The sequence below is a fragment of the Chinchilla lanigera genome, unplaced genomic scaffold (genome assembly GCF_000276665.1).
Source record: "Chinchilla lanigera isolate Chin_1 unplaced genomic scaffold, ChiLan1.0 scaffold00074, whole genome shotgun sequence".
Classification (NCBI taxonomy): Eukaryota; Metazoa; Chordata; class Mammalia; order Rodentia; family Chinchillidae; genus Chinchilla; species Chinchilla lanigera.
Window position 1 is genome coordinate 10,779,011 of NW_004955475.1, and position 10,300 is coordinate 10,789,310.

General features: G+C 51.2%; 1 protein-coding gene across 2 annotated transcripts; it reads left to right on the top strand.

Moving 5' to 3' along the window:
• The first annotated feature begins 404 nt into the window (after window positions 1-404).
• Window positions 405-8,900, top strand: Gjb1 (gap junction protein, beta 1, 32kDa). Of its 2 annotated transcripts, none has more exons than XM_005401654.1 (2): window positions 405-511; window positions 7,413-8,900. In XM_005401654.1, the coding sequence occupies exon 2, from the start codon at window positions 7,429-7,431 to the stop codon at window positions 8,278-8,280; it is 852 nt and encodes a 283-aa protein (XP_005401711.1). In that variant the 5' UTR covers window positions 405-511; window positions 7,413-7,428; the 3' UTR covers window positions 8,281-8,900. The 2 variants fall into 2 exon arrangements, with proteins under 2 accessions (XP_005401711.1, XP_005401712.1); XM_005401655.2 differs by lacking the exon at window positions 405-511 and adding an exon at window positions 6,986-7,095.
• The last annotated feature ends 1,400 nt before the right edge of the window (window positions 8,901-10,300 follow it).

Below are 10,300 nucleotides of genomic sequence, written 5' to 3' on the forward strand. Positions count from 1 at the left end.
ATATGGGTGGGAAGCGCGGCCATCCCCACCTCAACAGCGGTGCCGTCATCTATGACTTTTCCTTCCCCACTTTCCTAGTTGTAGAGGCAGAGACCTGGAAGGGAGAGCACCCAGTGCAGAAGTCCTCTCTGCCAGAGCAGGGGAGGCTGAGGAACGCTGAGGAGCCCGGGTCCAGTTCTGTTTCCCAGACTGGCATATATGAGCACCGTGAGTGACAGTGATGCTTCTTTGCCTCTGGGACAGGGTAGCAACTCAGAGGCTGTGTGCTCGGTGGCTCCAACCCCATTGGGAACTCAGGCAGATCAATCTTGTTTAATGATTGTGTGTTGGAGGAGGTGGGGCTGGTTAATGTTTGTCTGGTTCCTCTTGGGCTGTGGGCCATTTCTGGCTCAGGCCCTGCACCCATTGTCCCTCCCCTGGGCTGGGCTGACAGTACCTAGTGGCATAAGGCACACACACCTGCAGTCTCTGGAAAAGGGCAGCGGCGGCCAGGTGTGGCAGTGTCGGAGAGGTGAGGACTGGGGACTGGCGGAGGGGACCTGGGGACTGGCAGAGGTGGGCTGGGGAGAGCTGCTGCGGCATGGGGCTGGGGGAAGGTAGAACTAGGGGCTGGGGAGAGGCCGGGATCCGGGCTGTCTCAACCTCAGGATTCAGCTGCTTGAATCCCTTGCATGCGTCCCTCTGAGCAGGGCTGAGGTTGCTCCTGCCGGGTGCCAGGATTACTTAGCTTCTTTCTGCAGCCTCCAACTCTTACGTCTTTCCAAGCTCCAAGTTGTTTCTCCTCTCACTCATTTTTCTTTCTCTCTTTCTTTCTTTCTCTCTTTCTTTCTTTCTTTCTTTCTTTCTTTCTTTCTTTCTTTCTCTTTTTTCTTGGGGCGGGGGACAGGATCTCCCTATGTAGCCCAGGCTGGCCTCAAAACTCATGGTGATTCTCCTGCCTCAGCCTCCCAAGTGCTGGGATTACACGTGTGTGCCACCACACCTGGCGTACTCATTTTTTTCTAAGCCAGATTCCCTGCATCCCCACAGGGCTCTCCCTTGACACAAGGTAACCAAATTCCTCTCTCTGAGACACTTGCCACACAGGGTTAGGGTTCAGTGAGACCGTTGGGTAATACCAGCTGCTGTTTTCCTTCCCTGATCACAAGGCAAACCAGGCATGCACCCAACGTGGGCTGTGGGTGGGTAAATAATACAGTGTACTTGGTGGGCTACAAACAGCCAGCCAGTAGGGCTGAGGATTTAGGCGTGGACGTTTCCATTTTCTTGAAGGAGGCAGGCAGAGTCGAGCTAAGCTTGGGGTAAATGGAGGTTTGGAGATTTAAAGGAGGGGTGCCCCCAGCTGTTTGAAACTCATTCCAGCTGTTGGGACTGGCGCAGCAGAAGGCATGGACTTAGAAAATGAAGCAAGAGGAGAATATAGACAAGAAGAGTTTCACTGGACAGAAGTATAGATGAGGATGTGCACAGCAGTGGGGAGGGGACCTGGGCTTGGGTGAGGGGCCAGCGGGACTCCCAGTCTGAGTTCCGGCGCTTGTTTACCAACCGGGTGGTAAGTTACTCTCTGTGAGTTGCCATCACCTTGTCTGTGAACTGAAAACAACAGCGCGTGGCCCACAGAGTGGTAAGGATGAGAGCTCATAAGCATTCAGTTTTTAGCATACAGTAGACATTGCGTACATGGTGGCTCGTCCCATAAGCCCAAGTTGAGAGCAGCAGGAAGTCAGGTGGGTGATGAAGGAGTGGGTGGGGAAAGGTGCTAAAAGAGGTGCCACTAGCAGAAGTTTTTTGAAAAGACCACTGCATCACTTCTTGACCTTTTGGCTAAGATCAAGTAAAAAGACCCCAGCCGGGACAGAGAAAGAGAAAAGCAGACGAGCTAGGCTGGTCAAGGCCGGCCACAGCATACGTATGGGGACGGGAGGCTGTGTCTCATGACTGAAATACTGTAGAGGGGAGGGGAGGCTGGGAAGGTAAGCACGGGTAAAAGGAACCAGAGGAATTTGCCTTTAACCTTGCCAAACTGATGAAGGCAGCCAGAAGTTCAGAGGGAAATCTCGAAGCAGATCCCATGGCTCTCCCTGACCATAGGCTGCCTGGGAAATGGGGGAATGTGAGTCTGAGCCCAGCTAGGCCTCTCTGCCCCAACCTCCAACCCCAAACACAAGGATTCTCCTGTAGTTGGAAGGAAGAACGGGGCAGAAGTGGGAACAGAAAGAGACAGACTCGATGAATGCACTCTGGGCTGGAGCTATAGCTCAATGGCACAAGTGCCTGCCTGGCAAGCACAAGGTCCTGAGTTCAAGTCCCAGTACCAAAAAAAAAACAACGAATGTACTCTGTGTATGTGTATGTGTATGCACGTGCACGTTCATGTGCCAGTCCACACAGGAAGGAGTACAGGGTGGTTTTTTTTTGTACTGGGAATCAAACTCAGGACCTTGCACTTGCAAGGCAGATGCTGCGCCTCTGAGCTACATCCCTGGCCCGAGTACAAGTTTTTGAGCTATGGGCCTGGTCTCAAGTTAGAATGTAGGCTCCTTTAAAAAAGGAGCCACCTAAAGCAGTGCTGTGTATACAGGCTTTGAGAGCAGAGGAAAATAAATTTGGAACTTGATTCTACCAATGCAGTTGCTGGGCTGGAGTTGCTTGCCGTTGAGACAAGTTACCTAAACTCTCTGAGCTATAACTGCCTGGCCGGAAAAATGGTAATAACATAACAGGACTGTCGTAAGGACTAAGGACAATCTCTTAATTTTGTACTGTGCTTGAGTGCTGGGGTGGATCAGAAGCCTGAGAAATCCTATCTGATTAAACATGGGAGTGAGGCACACCTTGAGCAACACAGAGCATATCAATACCTGGACTTTAACCCAAAGTCAGGGAAACAGTTTGGATTTCAAAATCAAGTCACTCCCTTGGATATTTTTTGAATGCAACCCATGGCGTATTGATGTTGATGTAGGGATCATTTCTCCTTTCAAAGGGGAAAGCAAAAAGTGAAAGGCCAGTGCCCACACAAGGATTCTTAGGGGCCCTACAGGGAGCTATTGGCTACGTCCCAGAGAGCTCAAGAAGATAAGAGGCAGAGAACTATAAAAACTTAGAAACTCAGGAGCAGCCAGGATGTCTGTGGGGCGCCACTGAGGGACAGAGAGAGCAGCTACAGTTCGCCTTGGAGTTTGAGAAAAGTAAGGGGGAAAAAACTCAGACCAAATTAGGAAGCAATGGAAAACTCCAGATAAGAATAAAATGGAAGGGTCAGTTGATAGGAAAGAGGAGAAGGAGTAAAAGGAATATAAAGGATTGACCAGTTTTGCAAACCCTTATTCCTAAAAAAGAAATCTAGATAGAAAAGTTATAAATCTATCCAAGGCAGTAGAGTTTATGGGAAAGAAAATAGGCTTTGGAATTGGCTTGACCTGGCTCAAATCTTAGATCTGTTATATGCTGATTGTGTGATCTTTACGCAAGTCTTTTTAACCTTTTTTTGCCTCGGTTTCTCCCTCCGTGACAGGAGGATAAAAGTAACATCCTAGTCCAGGCATGGTGGTGCATGCCTGTCGTCAGCACTCAAGAGGCAGAGGCAGGAAGATTGCCACTAGGGAGGCCAACCTGGACTAGATACTGAGTTCAAGGCCAGGAGGAACTACATAGCAAGACCCTGTCTCAAAAAACAAACATAAAAGAAAATGAAAAAAGCAACATCTTATGTGATGGGTTTGTTCTGAAAATCACAAGAGAGTGCATGTGCAAGGGCCCGGTACATAATAGGAGTTCAGTGGATGGTTACCCTTTTTTGTTGTTGTTTTTTTCCGGTACCGGGAATCAAACTCACGACCTCGCACTTGCCAGGCAGGCGCTGTGCCGCTGAGCTAAATCCCCAGCCCCCTGGATGGTTATTCTTAACAATTACCCCTGTGTTGAGAGTCTAACACATCTCACTGATTGAAAGATTTCTTTGCAGCTAACCACAGTGCCTCCTATAGCGGCTTTGGCTCCCAAATCCCAGGCTTGGGAGAAAGGACACCCATGCCTCTGCTTTCCCAAGCTGATTTTCTTTTTGAGACAGGGTCTCACTATGTAGTGCAGGCTGGCATTGAACTTGGTTATGTAGCCCAGGCTGGTCTCAACTGATGACAATCCTCCTGCCTCAGCCTTCCCAGTGGTGGGATTACAGGCATGTGCCACCACACCTGGCTCCCATGCTGATTTAGACACATACTACAAATTCACTGAGGCTGTTTTTTAAAGCAAAGTCTCACTATGTAGTTCAGGCCGACCTTGAACTTACTATGTAGCCTAGGCTGGCCTTGAACTTGCAGCAATCCTCCTAGCTCAGCCTTCCCAGTGCTGGAATTATAGGCAAGTGCCACTACACTTGGCATCAGGGCTTTTTTTTTTTTTTTTTTTTCTTTTTGAGACAGGGTCTTGAGCTCACTTTGTAGCCCAGGCTGGTCTCGAACTCGAAATGATCCTCCTGCCTCAGCCTCCCGAATACTGGGATTACAGGTGTATGCCACCAAGACCAGCTATTTTCTTTCTCTTTTTTTTTCAATAAGGCCTTTTTTATAAACTAAATTATGAAGAAATGTTGTTTAGAGACATAAACTCTGTCCTATAGACTGTCCCTTCTTCCCTCCATGTTTTATTTTGTTCTGTTTTGCAGCACGAGGGATTGAACCTTCACAGTGTACTACTGAACTACATCCCCAGTTCTTTTTCAATTTTTTTATTTTAAAACACGGTCTTGATAAATTGCTGAATTGCCAAAACTAGGCTCAAAATTGTGATCGTCTTGCCTCAGTCTCCCAGAGTGCTGGGGTTACAGGTGTACTTTACCCAGCTTCCCCCAATTTTTTTTACCACATTCCTCAGTTTTTCCAGTTGCTGTTACCCTGCCCCTTCCTTCCGTGGTGGCAAAGAGGTCCACCCAGAACTGAACACAGGGCTTCTTTAGGACCCACTGGCCTTGCTGCAGAGCACACCGGGGGCAGGCATTGACCTGCATTTCCTCCAGTCCGGGCCTGCCTGTGATCCTCACAGCTGGTGCCCTGCTTCCAGCACATGTCCTGGCAATTGAAGGGCAGAAGTGGTGGGAAGTGGGGAGAGGCTTTCTTTGCCTGCCTAAGGGACAGAGGAGAACTTCCTCCCTAGAGCAACTGGCAAGCTCCTGAGAGCAGAAGGTTTAAAAGCACCTGACATTGAGGGCAGGTCAACAACAACATGGGGGAGAAGTAAGAGAGATCTTGGGTTTGGCGGGCCATTTAGCACCCCCAAAGGCAGCACTGTTTTATCTTCTTGAGAAGTATCTCCCCCTACACACACACACACACACACACACACACACACGCTAGGGATCAAACCCAGGGTCTTCTGCTCTGTACTACATCCCTAGCCTTTTCTTCACTTTGTATTTTGAGATATGGTCTCACGAAGTCACCCAGGCTGGGCCCAAACTTGAGATCCTCCTGCCTCAGCCTTCCAGAGTGCTGGGATTACATGTGTGCACCATCATGCCCAGCTCCTAGAAAGCCATCAACACCCTTGATGGCTGGACATGGTAGTGCACTTCTGTAATCCCAGCACTTGGGAGGGTGAGACAGGAGGATTACATCAAGTCTGAGGCCAGCCTGGGCTACATAGTGAGTTTAAGGCCAGCCTGAATTACATAATGAGACCTTGACTCAAAAAGACAAAAAGACAAAACAAAAAAAATCACCCTTAATTACCAACTATGAAATGAGCCGGGCTAAGAACTTTTTCAGATGGCCTCAGGGAGCCTTACCATTGCCCTCGGTAGTCTGTCTGTTTGTATGTATGTAGGTATGTATGTATGTATTTTAGTTTCTTGAGACAGCATCTCACTCCATAGCACGTGGCCTTGAACTCACTACATAGCCCAGGCTAGCTTTGAACCTGTGGCGATCCTCCTGCCTCAGCCTCCTAAAAGCTGAGATTACAGGTGTGTAACACCACACCCAGCCACCCTGAGTATTAACTCCATCTGTAAACAAGTGAGCAAGCTCATAGAAGTTCAATAAGTAGCCCAAGGTCTTATTAAGTGAAGAACCAGAATTCAGACCTAAAGCTATGTAACTCTTGCCTAACCTGCCGTTTGCGTGGTGACCTTTCACTTTCTCCTCCTGGCTTGTCCCCATCATGCGCCCACCTACCCACCCCCTCTAGGAGTTTCTTTTCCTACAACTGGAGGAGGGATGGTCAGGATTTGCTCCATGGCACTAGAACTGGAATGTGCTCGCAGCCAGACAGCCTTCATGCTTCCTGAGTTTGGACGGGTCACGTTAGCTTTTGCTTTCTTTTCTTTATGGCGCGCCTTTTCTTTTGCTGACACCATCTGCAAAGGCACACGGAATCTGCTGTGGAAACGGCCTGAATTTCTGCTTCAGACACTTTTGTATTTCATCTGACCCTCCCACTTTCTAGCTTGTGATGTTGGGTGAATGAGTTATCTGAGCTTCAGCTTCCTCATCAGGAAAATGCCTTAACAGGCTTCCTAACTGAGACGAAAGAAAAAGTGTACGGGGAAATGCTTAGCGCAGGTCCTAGCTTCGTAAATCCAAGCTCCCTTTCCTCTCATCTAGCTCACACACACCCGGGAGGAGATCTAAGCCTAGGAAACATTCTGCTGACCTGAAGTTTTTGATAGGGCCACGGGGAGGGCCTCAGCCCAGAGCCTCCTGGCCCACTGGGGTCCCCTCTTCCATGCACCTGTCTTCCATCTCCCTCCCCCCGTGGCCATTCTTCTGGTGGGGCCACGGCGCCGGTGCGGCGATGGACCGGGCGGGCACAGAACAGGTGGGTGCAGGCTGGGTGTCCGGCGCTAGGACACAAGTGCTCTGTGTGTAGGGTGGGCGGAAGTCAGGGCGTTTGATCTGAATTCTAAAGGGCGTTGTTCAGAGGCCCACAAAGGCCCCATTGTGCAGACACTGGGTATAAAGCAGCATATGACTCCTCAGCACCCGGCGGTGATGAATTGCAACGCAGGCGCGGACTCAGGGACCACTCCCCCTCCACAGACATGAGACCATAGGGGACCTGTCTGGGTGGCCTCAGGAACAGGTGCTCCCCAAGGTAACAGCTCTGTTCGGTTTGCCCCAGGTCCGGAGTTAAGGAGGTAGGAATGGGGAGTCAGAGGGTGGCTGATGGCAGAAGAAGACGAGCCCGGTAAAGAAAGGGACTGGAGAGGACAGAATGTTGGATGAACGTGGCTCGGGGAAGTCAAGCTGAGGGGATGAGGAGGAGGAGAGCTTGGCAGGGGAGCCGGGGTGATGGGAAAGCTATGACTGGCCCTCGCTTCCTGCCACTGCCCCTTGGAAGGAGGGAGTGGGTCGAGTAGCATGGTGGGGCCCAGCTTTCTGACACTTTGCTTCGTGCCTTGTGCTTCGCAGGTGTGAATGAAGCAGGATGAACTGGACAGGTCTGTACACCTTGCTCAGTGGTGTGAACCGGCATTCTACTGCCATTGGTCGAGTGTGGCTGTCGGTCATCTTCATCTTCAGAATCATGGTGCTGGTGGTGGCCGCAGAGAGCGTGTGGGGTGACGAGAAGTCTTCTTTCATCTGCAACACCCTCCAGCCCGGCTGCAACAGTGTCTGCTACGACCACTTTTTCCCCATTTCCCACGTGCGTCTGTGGTCCCTGCAGCTCATCTTAGTTTCTACCCCAGCTCTCCTTGTGGCCATGCACGTGGCTCACCAGCAGCACATAGAAAAGAAAATGCTGCGGCTTGAGGGCCACGGGGACCCCCTACACCTGGAGGAAGTGAAGAGGCACAAGGTGCACATCTCAGGAACACTGTGGTGGACCTATGTCATCAGCGTGGTGTTTAGGCTCCTATTCGAGGCTGTCTTCATGTACGTCTTCTACCTGCTCTACCCTGGCTACGCCATGGTGCGGCTAGTCAAGTGTGAGGCCTACCCCTGTCCCAACACAGTGGACTGCTTTGTGTCCCGCCCCACCGAGAAAACCGTCTTCACTGTCTTTATGCTGGCTGCCTCGGGCATCTGCATCATCCTCAATGTGGCCGAGGTGGTGTACCTCATCATCCGGGCATGTGCCCGCCGAGCACAGCGCCGCTCCAATCCACCCTCCCGCAAGGGCTCGGGCTTTGGCCACCGCCTCTCACCTGAATACAAGCAGAATGAGATCAACAAGCTGCTGAGCGAGCAGGACGGCTCCCTGAAAGACATACTGCGCCGCAGCCCTGGCACCGGGGCCGGGCTGGCCGAGAAGAGCGACCGCTGCTCGGCCTGCTGATGCCACGGTCCAGGCAACCTCCCGCCCCACGCCCCCTCCCTGCCTTGGGCCTGCCCTTCCTTCTCCCCTGCTGGTGCACAGGCCTAGGCCTGCTAGGAATTACCCCATCAGAACCTTCCTGTCCTCCCTCCTCCCTTTCCTCCCAGGGCCTTCTGTCTGAGGAGCTGGAGGGGTGGGAAGCTGGAGGCCACCTTGATGCCAGTGCTCAAGGTGACTGGGGGTGTGGGCAGGTCTTCTTGCCTACACCCCTTCCTCTTCTCTCTCCCTCTCCCTGGGACCATTGGGCACAAGAGATGAGATGCTCTGACAACGTCTCCAATGATGAAACTAATTTTAACCCGTGCTGTCAGGTACCCCATTTCTGGAGTCACATCAGTGGGGAGGGATGTGGGCAAGTGGAGTAGAGGAGGGGTGCCGTGGCCGTGGCCGTGTGGGTGGAGAAGGGAGGGTAGCAGCAGCAAGCACAAGGAAAAGAAAGGCACATCTGGGGCGAGGGAATTAGGGAAGGAGGAGCAGGCAGACGAGTGGGGGTTGTTCAAGGCCGCCCCTATCTCCAGCCCCCAAGGCCTCACTCTGCCTGAAATGTTACACATTAAACAGGATTTTACAGTACATGAAGACATGGCTGTGTGTTTGTCAAAGTTCTTTCTCCTGCAACCCCTGACCTCCCCCTGGATGAGCTGGGGTGACTGGCTTTTTGCTGATCAAGAAAGGAAGAAGGCAAAAAAGGAGTGATTTGAAGCTGCAGATGAGGAGCTGCTGCACTCCTGGCTGGGCAAAACAAGACCCTGAGCCATTCTCTTCTGCTTTTTGTTCTCATTGCTGTCTTTGTTTTTCATTTTTCATAGCTTTACTGGGATCTAATCCACATACCTCCTCTCCTCCCTGTGATTTTAAACCATTAAAATGACAACTCTCCCTAGAGAGGCAGGAAATGATAGAGAAATTTCTTACATTTGAGAGAGCGGCACACATCCTCTGGGTACACCGGCAAGCCCTTCTGCCGCACTCGGGGAAGGCTGTCCCCTTACTCCGTGGAAGCCCCGCATTCCCCACCCCACGGGCCACCAGTCAGCTGACACAATGACTCCGACTCCTCTCCACCGAACCTAGTCCCTACTTCTAGCCTTCTCCCCAGTTTCTTTCCCTCGACTGATTTCTGAGTCAACCCCCATTGCCCAGAGAGCCCTCCTCCGCAGGTCAACATATCAGAGGTCACAGCAGCAGTTTCCTGTCCAGTGCACCCGCCAGCAGTGGTAGGAAAAGCTCCAGGCTGGAAAAACTGCAAGGCAGGAATTAGGAGACCTGGATGAAGCTGGGTCCAAGGCCCAGGTGTGGCACTTACTAGCAAGGCATCCTGTTCCGTTCCCCAAGCCTGTTTCCTGGTGAGCAAACAAGGCTCAGCTTAGTACACCGCTGGGCTCTTTTCAACACTCTGTGCTTCTGGGATCCCCAAAAGACTTCTGCAGCTTCACAGGGCTTTCCCATCTCTGAGCTACTGCCTTCACCCATGGTCCCCCAGTCAAAGTTTCCCCGTGCCAGGCACGTTTCCCTCCTGAGCTTCTCTGCCTCTTACGAGTAGAAAGCACTTCCACTCCCTCTCAGAGTATGTGGGAAGTATATCAGCAAGGAAAAATCAAGCATAATCTCAATCAGAATTGTTCTCCCTCTAAGTACTCTTCCTTTCAGAGAAAAAGCATGGAAGAGTTATTCCTTCAAAGAAATTTCTCCCTTAGAAAAGAGGGAAGCTGGGCATGATGCATGGCTGTATACCCAGCACTCAGGAGGTTGAGGCAGGAGAATCTCAAATTTGAGTCCAACCTGGACTACACAGTGAGTTCAAAGACAGCTTGGACTACCTAGTGAGACCTTGTCACAAACAACCAAAACTAAAAAATTCTTTCAGAAACAAAAGGAAGTCAGGTGAGGTGGCACACACCTGTCATCCGAGCACTTGGGAGGCTGAGGCAGAAGGGTTACTGTGTGTTTGAGGTCAACCCGGGCTACATAATGAGTTCAA